The sequence below is a fragment of the Numenius arquata genome, chromosome 1 (genome assembly GCF_964106895.1).
Source record: "Numenius arquata chromosome 1, bNumArq3.hap1.1, whole genome shotgun sequence".
Taxonomy (NCBI): Eukaryota; Metazoa; Chordata; class Aves; order Charadriiformes; family Scolopacidae; genus Numenius; species Numenius arquata.
In genome coordinates this window covers 54,238,815-54,255,034 of record NC_133576.1, presented here as the reverse complement: position 1 = coordinate 54,255,034, position 16,220 = coordinate 54,238,815, and the positions used below count along the sequence as shown (strand labels likewise).

The 16,220-nt window shown below is 48.5% G+C and overlaps 1 protein-coding gene across 2 annotated transcripts in view; it reads left to right on the top strand.

Moving 5' to 3' along the window:
* Positions 1 to 221: 221 nt before the first annotated feature.
* The window catches only part of PTCHD1 (patched domain containing 1), a 34,339-nt gene continuing 18,340 nt past the window's right edge, over positions 222 to 16,220 (top strand). Inside the window, exons 1-3 of one of the 2 annotated variants that reach the window (XM_074152907.1) lie at positions 300 to 650; positions 13,895 to 13,921; positions 14,087 to 14,555. In XM_074152907.1, the coding sequence (XP_074009008.1) occupies positions 300 to 650; positions 13,895 to 13,921; positions 14,087 to 14,555 (847 nt within the window). Of the gene's footprint in view, positions 651 to 13,894; positions 14,556 to 16,220 lie in introns of both variants that reach the window. The other variant, XM_074152906.1, reaches the window with a different exon arrangement.

Below are 16,220 nucleotides of genomic sequence, written 5' to 3'. Positions count from 1 at the left end.
GGCGGCGGGTTGGTGGCAAGTCAGGCAACGAGGCGCCGGGAAACTCCTCTCGGGCACGGCGGCGTTGCGGGAGGACCAGCGCCCGAGCTGCCCCACGCAGGCGGGCAGGCGCGCACACACGCACACCGCACACGCACCGACACAGACACGCGCGGCGGCGGCGGCCCCCGGCCCCCCGCAGCCGCGGCCGGCGGGGAGGCGGCGCCCTGCGGGGCTGCCCCATGGTCTTGCGGGGGCCGTGGGGGAGCTGCGGGGGCCCCGGCGCGGCGCTCGCCCTCCTGAGCGCCCTCCGCACTAGGATGTTGCGGCAGGTCTTGCACAGGGGGCTGGGGACGTCCTTTTCCCGGCTCGGCCACTTCGTCGCCAGCCACCCGGTGTTCTTCGCCTCGGCGCCCGTGCTCATCTCCATCCTGCTGGGCGCCAGCTTCAGCCGCTACCAGGTGGAGGAGAGCGTGGAGCACCTCCTGGCCCCCACGCACAGCCTGGCCAAGATCGAGAGGAACCTGGTGGACAGCCTCTTCCCGGTGAACCGCTCCAAGCACCGGCTCTACTCCGACCTGCAGACGCCGGGGAGGTACGGCAGGGTGATCATCACCTCCTTCCGCAAGGCCAACATGCTGGACCAGCACCACACCGATCTCATCCTCAAGGTAACCGCGGCGGGTCCCCGGCCCCGGGCATTACCAGCCCCGCCTGGCCGGGCGCCCCGCATCCCACTCCCCGCATCCCACTCCCCGCCACCCTCCAGCCCGGTCCCCGCACCTGCCCCTGCCGCCACGGACCCAACCCGCGCATCCCGGCCTCTGCCCGACCGCCCGCCCGCCCGCCACCGGCGCTGCCACCGCAGCTACCCGGTCACCTCCCTGCAACAGTTGGGATGCCTGCCCGCCGCGGGGAGCCGGCACCGCGCTCACCGCCAGCGCCGCGGGATCCGCTCTCTCGCCATCCCCCATCCCCTTCCCCCCTCCCTCCCCCCCTTTTCTTATATTTTTCCCCCCTTTTTTTTTCCTTTTTCCCCGTTTCGGCTTTATTTGCTTGGGGTGAGCGAGAAGGGCAGGCTGCTTGCTTAAATAATTTTTCGGTGCCTCTGTACTCGCCTTGCAGTTGCGCTCCCGAGTGAAGGCGACTCGGGCTTTGATAAACTCAAAACTTCAAAAACAGTTAGGTACCAATCTGCCAAGCTGCCGGGAATGCTTTTGGGAGCTGCTGCTGTGTCTGGACTGCACTTCTGCCTGGAGAGGGGTAGCACAAAAACCTCCTTCTCGTTGCTCGTGAAGGCAAATGACATAACTCCACTGATTATTTTTAGCGGGTAGTATTTTTTCTTTCCCCTCCACTCCCAACCCACCATCATAGAAAATGCTGGTTTCAGAGATGAAGAAAAATCCAGCTCAGCTGTAGATTGCAGGCATGGTGCAGCCTGTGCTGCCGGTTCAAGTTAGAGCGGGCAGCATCTTTCCCTGTCACTTGAGCAGCACAGAGCGTGCGAGTCACAATCTAACAGGACATCTCACCATACTCTATGTCATAACATGTCGGAAATCTGCATTTGTTGAAGCTGGTACTTGAGTTTACACCCCAGCAGTTCTGAACAGTCTTGGAAAGAAAAACAGGGAAGACAGGTGCCAAAACTGTGTGTTAAGAGGGTCAAGTTCACCCAAGAAAAAGGAAAGGAACGTTTACAAATAACCAGAGGTGTGGCTAGCTCAATCCTGCACGTTTTCACTGTTGCCTTGTGGAAACCCCAGACTCAGCATTGCCTTTTTTTCCCCCCCCCCCCCCCCTCTGAATGTCAAACTGTCAGCCCATACAAAAGCCAATGTTAATTCTTTTTAGTCGCTTCAGGGAGTGTCTCTTCTAAAATGAGAAAATAGATGCAAATGCCTCTCGTAAGAGACTTTGGGGAGACCTCACTCTTTACTAAACAAGGACATAACTGTTACAGTGGATTTATTTATATTTTATTTCCACTGTAGGCACATACAGAACTGTAGTACAGAGCCACTCAGTATTTTATGTTTTCCTTTTTTTTTGCTGTTGACATATTACCCAATGGTAATCAGCAAACAGATTTAATGAGCATCGACTCACTAAGTACAGTAACAGGAATGTTACTGGCGAACAAGAAAACTCCAGAGAGACGATTTTCATGCCTTCATTTTCTTGTCCCATGAATTGCATTTCCATCCAGTATGTGCACATTTACTCAGTCATAGGATAATAATGATAACGGATTTTTTCTCTGTACTGCTTTCTGTAGAGGTCTGTAGTTTTATCAATAGCATAGTGACACACAAAGAAATGGTACTCAGAATCTTTCCGCAAGCAAACTTCTGCATAAGATTTATCACATCAGCGGAAGAGCTATAACTTAGAAAGTTCTGTCAGTGTTTAACGCTGCCTCGTTTTTAATAGACAGAATTTGCTAACAAAATTATTATTTTTCATTTAGTGAGATAATGAACACCATTGCCATTTGACTGTTTACTCTTACTGTTAATCTGACATTGTCAGGCATATTTGATGCATTATTTCCAACTCTTTAGGTATCTAATTAATTCCAGTATGTCTTGTGCAGAATAGATTATGTCCTTTGTCCTAATTATTTTTCTGTTTGTGGGCAGAGCCAGGCTCAGGCAGCTTTCTACCCAACCCTGCGGACAGCCCCATGGGTCAAAGCACAGCCAAACAGGAGGGAGTGCTCCCAGCTCCCAATATTGTTCTACTCGTGGTGATGCAGGGCTCCATCATTTTTCTGTCAACAGGGCTCACCAAGGGAAGGAGAAAGGGAAAGGTGGCTATCAAGGTTTTCCTATATATGTGCAGTTGGCATGAAGGGGAGAAAGGAGCAAAGGCAGCCCCAGCCCAGAGCAAACCAACTCAAAGGGCTGTGCTTGTAAATAAGCGTCCTGGGTGAAACCATGGCATTAACCCACCTATGTTCCTGAAAATGCTGCCGTGTAGGCACAGTCAGGACAGAGAACCTATACGGCAGCATTGGATTATCTTTTCTGGAGGAGGATGACCTCCCTGAACGCGAGGTTTTGCTTTAGAAGAGGCATCAGGTTGGACACTGGGTCCTCCCGCGTGGTTGTTGCTGCATCTCCACCCACTAGCAGGAGGATGGCAGACCCAGGAGGATGGTTGCCCCAGGCAGGTGCCAGCTGCTCCTGCAGCACCTCTTCTTAGTTTCCTTACCCACCGTATCCCACCTCATCGGCCAAGGGGGGAAGGGAATGAGCCTCAAGCCGCTACAGCTGCCCTAGTCGTGTGGCAAAGGAAGGAGAAGATTTCTTCTGGTTTCGGCAGGGGAAGAAGTCAGCTTTCATTATTGTCCCTTTACTAAATGGGATACGGAGTTTTGGGCTCTGAGCAGTTGAGGTTGAAACATAGCTGGTACTGTCAAAAGTTAATCACTCTAACATCCTAGTCAATTAACTAGTTCATGAAGTAACTTCTTTGGTGGCATCTCTGAAATACTCTGGTTAGTTTAGTGCAATTCCTCATGGGCGCATTATCAGCCCGAGAAACTCCACCATTGCCACGACTGCACCACAGCCTGTTGGCTGGCTGGGGGGAGATATAGGGAAGGGCCCAGCCTCACGGCTGTCGCAAGCCCAGATCTCAAGCAGCGCCGCCAGAGCAGGAGCTGCCGTAGGACTCCCCGCTGACAGCGTGCATCTGCCAGCGCGACGCTGGCTGCTCACATGGCAGTGGCAGGTCTTGCTGAATGTACAAGCTGCTCCATGCAAGGTCTCTCCTGCTCATTAGCAGGCAGGCGTGTGGCTGCTTTATATAATAGTTTTGACTTGGAGGCGATGCCCTTTTTTTATTTTTGTATAAATCTCCATCCATAGTTCTCATAACTCCCCATAAATGCTTAAACCATCCTAGGCCCGCCATGCCAATGTTGTGTTTCCAGCTAGCATAGCCATTTGCAGAAGAAAGGAAGAAGCTTAAACACATACTGAATCTCTGGCATTGAGTAGATGATCCAACAAAACCCCTCGGTAAAGCCTTGGATATGCAAGAGATGCGTCAGGAGACTGAGATACTGTGCGAGGGCAATAATGAAATATTACTCGCGGCTGCACCTGCTCTGTAGCAGAGCGCAGGGCACTGGCATCCCGTGCTGTCGGCGTGCAGGACCTTTCTTCCTCAAGATTTCACTCTTTCAGGAGAGGGAGAGGTAGGAAGTAAAACCACCTAACTGAAGAAAGTGTGCTTTTACCCCTGTATTTCCAAGAAGTGCTTGAAGAAACAAAAATAATTGGGCTATTTGGTGTGGACCGTCATGCAGAAGTTCAGATGATTATGTGAAGTCTGTACAAATGGTGTTAAGTCTAGAATCCCACCTAAAAATAGCGTAAGAGCAGCCCCCTGCCATTTCCTGGTGGTATTTCCACTTGCAGCTAGAAACTTGGTAGGTCAAAGGCATACAGACCTAGCCAGATTTTTTGAACCCCAGAAAATATATTCTGATTTAGCCAGAATTTGAGACACCCATCCGTTTGAGCCTGTTCATTCCTCTGTACTTAGAGTGAGTTAACTGCGCTATACTACAAAAGACTTTTTTTTTTTTAATGAAAGGTTTCCTTTTTTGCAGAAGGATATCCTCTCTTCCACTTACGTTATTGTGTTTATAACAATAACACAATACTAATATTTTTTTGGCAAAAACTACTTAAGATGACAAGACGCAAAGATGAAAAGGGAATGAAATGTAACATGCCTTACTGAAGGGGACTGCATTTGCAGTTTGCCTCTATGAAAATCTGTAGATGGGGGTTTATTTTTTTTTTGAAGAAACCTCTCCTAACCACATATTTTAGGACAGTGCATATATATTACCCCTCTCCTATAACTGACCATCAATAGATCTAGATAACTGATTAAATATCTATTTGAACATGCGAGCAAATAGTGAAATTAGGTATTTCTGTTTAAGGACACCTTTATTTAAGAACTGCATAACTTCTCATTACTGCAGAACAAAACAGTTTAACTTCAAAATTGTGTAGACCTCCTACTTGAGATTTTATTTCGTCTCTCTGCTCCTTAATTATTAAATACCTGTTAATGCGTGTGCCTGCACACTCTGTCTACGGTCTTCCCGGATTTCCTCACTTATTTTCTACGTGTGAGGAAACTGACGGAGGAAATAACCATATTTATGTTCCCGCTTTTGTGGTATTTCCAATTGCTTTGCTGTACAAACATGGCATGCTTAAGCCATTATTTTCAAAGCCGGTGGAAGTGGGTTCTGGTTGTTCAGCAGAGCCGAAAGCTGGGTCTGTCGCAATGCTGGCTAAAGCAAGGTACCCTTTATTTTAAAACTTCGTGTACTTCTGAATGCCAGGACACAGGCAGTCAACCGTGGATCTAGCAATGGATGTAGAAGGTCTCCACATTCTCTAGGTAGCTCCGGCGCTGAAAACACTTCCAGGGAAACAGTCAACAGAACAAATAGTGAATTCTGCTAAAAAAAAAAAAAATAAAAAAAAATTAAAGAATGAAGTCATGTCTTTAGAGCAAGGCTGCGAGATAAGGGGAAGAGTCCTAATACAAGAAAAACAAGGGTGTGAAGGCAGCAGAAGTGCAAGCCTGTTGTCATAGCAGCACAATGCTGCAGGGCTAAAATGTATCTTATGCGAAAACAGATGAGAATTAAGATACGCAGGTAAGATCTGGGCACAGTCAGGGAAGAGGGAAGATAAATAGCGTGCTGCAAGGACAGCATGGAAGCGCCTGCAGAAACCCCCCCTGAGCTCCCGGTGTCAGCAGCATCAGCTCCTCGGCACAGTTCCTGCGGGCAAGAGGGTTTGATCTTTCCCAGCGGCTGGAGCAGAAGTCCTGAAGTTGCCCATGCCTGGGAGGACAACCACATCCTGCTCCAGCAGCCAGCCGGGACGGGATCCCTCCACTCTCCTTCCCACCTGCCATCGTGGGGCAATCCTCCCCCAGGACCTTGCGCCCCGAGCTGCTGCCAGCCGGGCGGCCTGTGCTGGGGACACCCAGCGCCCCACATTGCATCCCATCTCCTGCCCTTGGAAGGTCAGACCTTGCCTCCTGTCTAACAGAGCGCACGGGGGACCGGTTTTCTCAATAGATGGCTAGACATGTGTGACGGGGGGCATCACCCCTCCAGGTGACCCTCTGGGAAAGCACAGTAAGAGGCCAGGGCAGGCGTCGGAGGCTGGGGACCTCCATGCGTCACAGCCACCGAGGCCAGGCTACTGGCACCCCAGGCAGTGCCACAGGGCTTGAGGAGAGCTGCCAGGGCTCCCTGGCAACCGCATTTGGGCTTCCCAAAAGCTGTGACTTGGCCCTGCCTTTAAGTTGGGGTTTACAGCAGGAGAAGCCCTCTCTCTCCTGTTGGAAGGGAGAAGGAGGAGCTGGGTCGTTAATTAATGTGATGGGCTGTGAACTTGCAGTTATTGAGGTTTCCCCGCAGGGAGGAAGGGACCGTTTCTCAAACTTCTGCTGGAGGAGCCCTTGGCAAGAGCCTGCACAGTGTCTCCAGCCCCCTGAGAAGCAGTGTAAAGGATGGAGGGGTGTTTATGGAGAGGTCTGGGGAGCGTGGAGAAGGCCACGGGTGGTGGAGCTGCTGCAAGATCAGCCGCAGGAGCGAAGTTTTCCATCGTTTTTTCCCCATCATGAAAAATTGATTGTGGAGTGGTATGCCAGGCTGCACAGAGGGGTTTCTGCTGCCCAGGCGTCCCATCCTCCAACAGCAGTCGGCTGGAAAACTGGAGTGGGCTTCTCTCAGTGGGACAAATTCAGGCAGAATTATCAGGGCAATTGTCACAATTAAGATGGTATTGATTAGAAAAGGTTCTCCACTTCAGATTAGAAAAGAAAAATCACATCTAGCAATTTTCTGTATCTTATCAAGAGGGCAGATGGAAATGTAAATGCACACACATCTGCCACTTTGAGCACTAATAGTTGTCCCTCTGTTCATGACTTGTAGTTTGAACAATTTTTAGATTTTATTCACATGAAAATTGTTTGGAGGAAATATAGTTCACCAATTTTGGCAGCTGAAAAAATTACTTACAAAAATACATAGCTTGCAGAATCAGTATCTTAGCATCTCTTCAGGAAACCTGCTTGTAGGACTGCTAGAAAAGAAGCCCAGCTACCCATAGCAATCCTCACTGCACGCTCTCCAGCTGCAACTTGCAATGTTTATCCAGAGCCATTAGGATCTGTTGGCTTCCTCCATCGGCTGTGCGCACACTCTCCGTTCCTCAGCCAGACCAGCTTGGTCAGGGGGCTGCTGCCCACCAGCCCCCTTGGAACCTCTGCCCTGGACCCATGGTCTCAGACCGACAGCAGGGCACAGCCCCGTTCAGGGGTTCCCTTGGCTTCCCTCTCTGCACCTTCTTCTGATGAAAATACACCCTTAATAGTTTAATTCGGCCCATGTCTGCAGAGCCCACAGTGTTTTCTTTCGTGATTTAAGCTGGGAGCTGTGCAAGTCTTTTTTCTTTCATATCCCTTTTGCATTTTGACTGAGGCTGTCTCTTGAAGTGAATAAAAAAAGCACTCTGCAAAGATAGGAAATGCCGGAGATTACTGAGATCATAGAAAAAGTGGAGAAATTTATAGCAATCCATTAAAGGCTTTTTCTCCTCTTCATTTTCCTTGGCACAAGTTACCTGTAAAAATGACCAAAAGAGTAAACCAGCTTCACATGAAAATGAAGCCTATATGTAAAATCATTGTCTTCATCCCGCTTTCTAGTTTTTCAGTCTGTCTTGAGCCTGAAACAGTGATGAGATTTTAAGCAGTAATAGATAATTAGTTCATTCTTCACTTTATTTTTGAGCCTTCTCAGGCTTTCCTCCATAAGCATGAGATCAGATGTTTCTTTTTTTTTTTTAATGAAAGCTGAGATTTTATTTATTTTTTTTTTAAATCACAATACTTCAGGCTCCAGGGCTCAGAGAAAAACCAGACTTGGTGAAAATGACAGTAAAAAAATTGTAAGAGTTGGCAGCACTGACTAGAGCAAAGCTCGTTTTTAATTTGAACCATCAGATGTAGACTGAAAGACTAAATGGAGTCAAATAATGGCAGCATCAACCAAAAGAAAAGTAGTATGGCATTGCAAAGATCTTAGTCCTGCGAGTAAAACGTGTCTCTCTATGTGCCAGATCATTCGCAGTACAGGCGGACATCCGTGTATCTGGCTAGGTTTGTCTAGTTGGCCATTCATCGGCTATATGTCAAGTAACAAAGCGTAGTCAAGTCCTTACGATGAGTGGTGTTCCCTATAAAACAACGCATGTCACTGCTCAGCAGCAAAACCAAACACATTTTTGTGGTATATGTGATAAGCAGAAGGCAGTTGTACACACCCTTAGTATTAAAAATGGTGGCGGTGGCTCTGGTGCAGCTCCCGCGGGGAGTCAGGATGTCTTTCCATGAGCTGGGACTCGGAGCTTGGTGAGGCTGAGGCGTCCCGTTGCGTGTTGCTGTCGCTCTCACAGCGGGAGAGCAAAGCTGTACCACCAGCGAGGTGAGACCTGTGTGGGACACCAGTGGCCATCGCTGGGTCCTCATGTCTCATCACCTTTGCCCATAGCTTCGATCCAGGCAGCAGATTATATAATGTGGGCTTAAAGGATTTCTGGGATTGGACCATTTTGCAAATGAATCAGCAGTTTCTAACCCCTCCCTGCTGGGATGGGATCTGTTTGCTTCGCAGGGAGGCTGCAGACTTTTTGTGTTACCTGATTAAATTGACAAAATTCTGGTAATAACTGCTCACTTTCGATTTAAAGAAAGGACTTCTCAAGAAAGCGAAGGGGCTAGAGATTTTCCTCACCCCTTCTTCTGGCTCCCTGCATCTTTTGCATGGATGTAAGAATAAAATCAAGCTTTCCTTTCTGTCCTGGATATACATCTCTAAGAAGAACCCCTTTGCCTTCAGGTTCAGCTTTGCTGCCAGCGTTGATGGGTGTGCCAAGCTCTGTATGGGGAAGAGCTGCCTGGCAGAGTCTGTTGCGGGGCTTGGCCATGCCAGGGCAGCCAAACTGAGCCTACTGGGAGGCTCTGGTTCCCGGCGCCTGCCTTCCTGTGCCGGTGGCAGAGATAGGAGGACCGGCAGCCAAAAACAGCTTGAAGAAATCTTTGCAGCCGCGGCTCTCTGAGGCCCTGGAGCAAATGGTTTAGGCCAGGATAAGTGAAGGGATTTTATGTATTGCCTCCTGGCATCCCCTTCTGGGCCCGTGGGCAAAACCAGCCGGTGGGGCAGTGTGATTTCGCAGCCTCTCATCTGTCTGCTGTGCCACAGGCTGAAACGTGGCTTGGTGTGGAGAGGTGAGACCAGTACAGCCCTCACGTGGAGGTATTTGCAGAAAGGGATTTGTCTCCCGGTTGGAGCCATCTTTCCTCTCTGTCTAAAATAAATAACCGAGTAAGATGGGACTTAAGAGTAAACCAAGACCAGGATGTTACCAAATGCAATTGGCTAAAGAGAAAACGCTGTTCTAGAAATCTCTGGTGTGGCACGGGACACACATCAACACCATTTTCAGAAGGGAGAGGGGAAGTGCAAGTGATGGTTACAGTTTAAACGACAATGAAAGGGAGAGGTGGAAGTTATTATTTCGTGCCTGAGCGCTTCCAGGAACAGTGGGCCACCGTGGCAAGGGAGCTTAGGTGATGCTGTGCAGCTCTCGTGCTGCAGTGCTCTGGCATCTCAGCAGTAAACTGCTTTTTGGTTCCTTGCACTGTTAGCTAGCTGAAAAAGCTGTGAGCGATGAGCAAGCAGTGCATGTCTCCCTTCAAGAAAAGCCATTCATTCACCTTTTGTTACTCCTTTAAATCTCCCTTTCTCCTAATAGGATCGGTAAGGATAAGAAAACAGCTGGATAAAAGAGAATCTGGTGGTCAATCATTTGTCCCAGTACTAGGTGCCAGGTTTATTCAGAATATGGTTACTTGCTATTAAAATCTGCTGCACTGAGGAGTGCAATATGCATTATGCATTAGCATATTGCTAATGTTGTCCCCATCACACACCAGCCTTTACCATCTCCTGTTAAGACACTGAAGTTTCCTGGGGGACCTCCTGGTGTACCACAGGCAAGCCAAATTGCAGTCCGTGTAACCCCTTGAACTCGTAGGATGTGCCCTTGTAACCTCTTGGACCTCTTGTTTTCTGTGGAAGCCAGTCACCTGGGGCTATGGCTGTGGGCTCGGGATGGGGGTTGAAAAACCTGTGTGGCCACAGTTGAATCCCCAGCATGGCAGCAGAGCGGGGAAGAGGGCTGCCACAGGCAAGGGAAGGGAGAGAGACAGCCTGCAGCCGTGCTGCAGCACACCCCTGCCCGGCACTGAGGCGGCAGAGATTTGTTTTCTAGGATCTGGTCTGAAAAAGCAAAGTGCAGGTAAAGCAATGTGTTTGTCTTGAGGATGAAAGTCTGAGTTGGGCTTCCCCAGAGCTGAATCCTTGGGTGCGCTGGGGCATTGCTCGGCATACTTTGCCGGGAGGGAGGGAATGGCAGGTTTTCCTCCTCTTGGGCCGTTTGCCTCCAATTCGAGACCAAATGTTGTGGCCACTGGCAAAGCTCAAAGGACATCTCATAGCTGCTCTAAACTGCACGAGCTTGCAGCCAGCTCTGGGGGCTGCTCGGCTGCTGGGATGTGCCAGGACGCAGAACTGGCTGCCTCCTCCCCTTTCCTCCCTGAAGCCCCACGGCTGGGAAGTGGCGATGGGCAGGTTCCCCCCACGCAGCGCCCAGTCCAGCCCAGCGCAGCCTGGGAGGAAGCACCAGGCCACTACTGCAGAACGGGCTCCTGAGTCTGAAATGATGGTTTCCAAGAAGAAATGAGTATTTTAGGTATGACATTTAGCTTCTAGCCTTTCGCTAAAGATGAAGTAACAGCTGTGACAGATGAGGTTATTTTATAACCTAAATATTAAAACAAAGTACTTCTGATGTGGAAGGAAGCAAATGCAGCAGTGAGGCAGGGTAGGTAAATAGCAACACACATTGGCTGATAAAAGTTGCATGACAGTTTAGTTTCTTCTGCATTGTGTCACTCGATGGATCCTCTCTGAAGGAGCTGTATTGTTAATCTAATGCAGGCAGGAAATTCCTTCTTTTCCTCCTAGCTGTCCTCAGCTGTGCTTCTTTATATGACATCTGATTTCACAACAGTTGTCAATGAAAACCATACAGTAGCTGCCATTGTAAAAAAATTTAAAATCAGTTACCTGTCTTTGATTAGGTAAATCAAGGAAAACTGTAATGACATGCACGTGAATTTATACCCCAGACAGTCTTGAAGATCTTTTAAAGGTGAGAATAACTCCCATACAGGTTCATTTCTTTGGCTTGTTCCTGCAAATCTTTTAAATTGTTTTGGTTTAGAAGAAAGTTGTGCAAAAGCCTCTAATCTGTCTGCACAGACAGTTATTTGTTCTCCCACCGCGATGGAGAATTTTGCTTCTCACCATGGCCAAGTGTTGTATTCTCCCAGTACTGTGAAAAGACTTCTTCACTTCTCAAACCTATCTTTCTAATGTCAATATGGAACTGTTTTTCTGTAGAAAATAAAAACTACTCAAATGTGGAAAAATACACCCCCGAGCTGCTAGAGAAATGAGTTGAGAATATAGGACTTTTGTAATCTTTGCCTATATTATGTCATATCATCCTGAGGAACAGAGGCAGCATAACTAAGTTTATACCTATTGCAGATTATGCAATGTAATCACAAACCAGTCAGATTCATAGTATTGTATAAATGGGGTTTTTTTCTGCAAATAGGTTTGAAATGCCACACAAAAGTCACTATGGCTATTTAACTTCAAGAGACACAGGATTTTAGCCACGTTTATTAGATATTTTCTTCATTGCCATCAGATGAGTGTATGAGCTCTATTGCTCTCATGTACCCTATCTTCTATTTTTTTAATCAATGTTTGTCTTCAGAAGGAGCCAGTTCCATTAAATATCACCTAATCCCAGCCTCTTTACTGGGCATAAGAACCTCCTGCCCTCTTCGGACTGCAGTGGAAAACAACATATGCAAGTAGAAAAAAAAAAAGAATCATCTCCCCATAGCAGGTTTTCACTGTCTTACTCAAAATCTGAAGGCAGAAAATAACTATTCCCCCTTTAAGGAAAGGAAACTAGTCATTCTTAATTTGGTTATTCATCTCCCTGGAAGAGCTGCGATCTCCCCACTTTGCAGGTGATGGAGGGCTTCTCCTTCTGTTTTATCAGCCCTGCTTTTGTTGCCACACCTTTACAATGCTCCCACGAACATTTCCCATGGTGTAAAAAGGACCAAAGGATAAATCCGTGCAGCTCCTTGGACCAGAGGGAGTGATTTGACCCCCTCCTCCCCTGGCAGCAGACGCGGCCACCCACCCCACCAAGCTGTGCAGACTGCCACATCCACGGGGCCATGGGGACCAGGCAGCACACGGGGTGTGCACCCCTCTGCGTTGTCCCTGCTGGCACCTCAAAGGAATCACGTATCGCACCAAGCCGTGCACAAAGCACGTACACAGCAGTCTGCAGGTATTTGGGATGTCGGGTACCCCCCATGCCAGCTAGAAAAGAGCAGAGGGAGCCCCTTCCTGAACTTCGTGGCTACCCAGGATGAAGAAGGGACATCACAGCCGCAGGGAAAGTCTGCTCAGAATGTTATGAAGTTCTGTTACCCATAGCCTCGGCCTCAGCAGCATTCTTATGAAAGGTCGTGGTACTCTCTGCACAACTACAGCAGCACAGAAGTAGTTAAATGGTGATGGTGGTGAGCCAGGGCTGCATATTTTGCAAGTAAAATGTGCAGAAAACCAGCTTGCACTTTGCGAAGGCCCCCAACATTAGCAATCTTCATATTCTACTTTTAAAAGATATTGCAACCCCAGCCTATTAAGGCTACTCCCCTACCATCTTTTAGATTTCTTACTTCTTTTGTGACGACTAAAACAGATTCAGAAAAGGTTGCAAGTTTTCTATATTTTTTTAAGAAGAGGGAGTAATTTTTCTGCCCTTCTGATGCTCAAAAATAACTGAATGCACTTTGGGTCAGAGCTCAGGCATGGCAAATTTCAGAAGGATGCAAACCGACTTACTAAGGAAGCTGTACTAAGAGCTGCTAAACCAAACAATAAGTGGTAGTAACCTGCAGGCCCTAAGATTATGGAACCTTCCCTGATTAACAGAACCTCTCAGAGAAAATGTGTCAGTCCCTGCCGTTGCTTCCTGCTCTCAGACTTGCTGAGGATTTGATGGGGGAGTGAGGGAGGGGAAAAGAGGGCAAATTAGTTAATGCCAGCTATCTTATTCCTGCTATCCCAACAATCCCTACAGTCGGGACATGCAGCTGTGGCCTGTCCATTACTGGGAGCCAGTGCAAGTCCCCTGCCAGCTGCCAGGCTGCCGGTGCATTCCGGGCGGCTGGCACCTCTGGTCACCTTGCTCTTATGCCTTCTGCACCTGAAATTTATCTGTCGAGAGAGTAATTTTGCAATCCCAAGCATGCGCATGTCCCTGGACATGGTTGGGCTGTAACTCTCCCTTTCATGTTCACCCAGATCACTTGACAGTGGAGGTCCAGGCATTTTGAGTTTGCTTATTTAGAGAGGCCAAACGGCAGATGCACATGGCACAGATGCAGGTCGCAACACATCTGGGTTATCAGCAAAGGACGTAAGGGAATAATACTGCTATTTTAATGCATGTTTCCTTTTTTTTTTGCAACAAGTGTGCTATTAATGCTGCAGTCACCAGAACTTTTGTTGTTGTTGTTGCTTAGATCGAATCGGAAAGGGACGGAGGTGAGGAGCCCCTGTTGCTCTGGCTGCTATTGTGCGAGATGAACTGATGAATAACGTGTGTGATTTCTCTTTCCCTTGTAGTTGCACTCTGCTGTGACCAGGATCCAAGTTCAAAGACCTGGTTTCAATTACACGTTTGCCCATATATGTATCCTGAACAATGACAAGACATGCATAGTGGACGACATAGTGCATGTGCTGGAGGAATTAAAGGCTGCTCGTTCTTCTAATCGAACTAATTTTGCAATCACTTATCCGATTACTCACTTAAAGGATGGCAGGGAAGTGTATAACGGGCATCAGCTTGGTGGGGTTACTGTGCACAGCAAAGACCGGGTGAAGTCTGCAGAAGCCATTCAGCTCACCTACTACTTGCAGGCAATCAACTCCTTGAATGACATGGTGGCAGAGAAGTGGGAATCCATTTTTTGTGACACGGTTGAACTTTTCCAGAAATCCAACAGGAAAGTCAAAATGTATCCTTTCACTTCTTCTTCGCTGAAGGAGGATTTCCAGAAGACGAGCAGGGTATCAGAACGCTACCTGATCACAAGCTTGGTCCTTGTGGTCACCTTGGCCATTCTCTGCTGCTCCATGCAGGATTGTGTCCGCAGCAAACCCTGGCTTGGCCTGCTGGGATTGCTGACCGTGACCCTTGCCACCCTGACTGCAGCTGGGATCATCAATCTCACTGGTGGGAAATACAATTCCACCTTCCTGGGAATCCCCTTCGTCATGTTAGGTAACTATCTCCTATCTCCTCTCTCGTGTGTGTGTTTGTGCCTCCCTGACGCATTTCCCAGCAAGCAGAGAAGCATCGCTGCATGGCTGCCAGTGCCTCCTCCCTGCAACGCTGCCCCGTGCCAAAATCCACACGGCCTCTTTTCCTAAGCTGTTTGTACCGTGCCAGGACGTTGAAATTGCGGCTGGGGCTCCGGGGTGGCATAGCGCCCCGCTGTAGAATGCGGTGCCCGCGGGGGAGCGAGGAAGGAGGATGCGTGAATGCCGAGGGGGAGCCCCGCTGCTGCTTTTCTGTGGGTGTTTGATTCTGGTTTTGGTGGCCAGTGTTGGAGGGGAACCTTTGCAGAGGTCCCCGTGCCGCAATGGCAGCGTCAGCCACGCCGACAGATCAGAAGGGCCGGGCGGATGGGGCACTTTAGAGAGCTGTCCTGGCTTGGCAGGCGCCTGTCTCTGGGACGAGGATGGTCATCGGTTCTGGGTTGTGTTACTCCTGGCTAAGCGAGTGTAGGGAGGGTTTCGCAGCCCTAGGGGTGGAGAGCTTTGCCTCCCCCAGCTCAGGGATGGACCCATCCGGTTAGCACCAGTGCATCCCTTGGCAGAGGGCTACGGAGAAAGTGGCAGCAGCCACTCCCTGGCTCTGGTGTCAGCAGGGGCTTCTTCATCTCCCCCGTTTTCACTCACGGTGGGTGCAGGATGGTTTCATTTTGGTTTGGTTTCCTCGAGGGTAGGAAAGAGTAGGAGAGAAGGGCAGTCACCTTGCTCCTGACCTGAAATCAGTCCCCTCTCCTGTTGGCAGCAGGGCGTTTTTGGGGATGCCGCGTGTTGTATCCAAACAGGCGGGAGGACTAAACGGGAGATAAAACAGGAGCTCTGGAGAGTTCACAGCCTCTTTGTTTGTGTTTGGCTCATAACCAGTGTGAAAAGCATTGTGCGCTGTAGGTGTTTAATACGTCCTCGTTCACGCCATTATTCATTTGTGGAGAATAATGCATGCATTGATTTGATCACAGCGTCCCCAGCTGAAAATCGGTGCTCAGTAATATTTCAGGTTTCAAGTGTAAGAGTGTCTCCACTGACTTAGTCACATCGTGTAGTGATATGACACGTTTCAGCACGGCTATTTTTATATCCAGCACCGGGTTCCTATGCCATGCCTGTACTGGAGCTGTGGTATTGTTGCACTTTAATTAAAGACTATGCTTCAGTGCGTCGCACTACCAGTTAACGTACAGAATATATTCAGTGATAAAGAGAATTTGGCTACATTACAAATCGGCTCTCGTTTTCAGATGACATCCATGAAAATTAAACTGTATCATAATCTAGAGGAAATGCAGCATGAGAAAGCCAGAGTCAAAGGAAGGTTAGCTTTCTCACCTGAGTCTTGTGTGGGGTTTCTTTTGTGGAGTTCTATGCCTATGCATGTATTATAAAATCGAGTTCCTCAAAATAAGTAGTTTGTATTATATATAATATTACAGAGGGGAGGATTTCCAGATGTGTTGCAAGAGAGTAGCCATAGCAGAAAAGCAGTCTAAAGTCCAACCATGTGAAATATAAGTACCTGGAGAAAGCTACTCAAAAATATGAAATATTAGCTCTGTTTAGGGATCAAAGCATCTGCTCTCTGGGACATTTCAGATCTTCAATTCACTAATAGTGACTA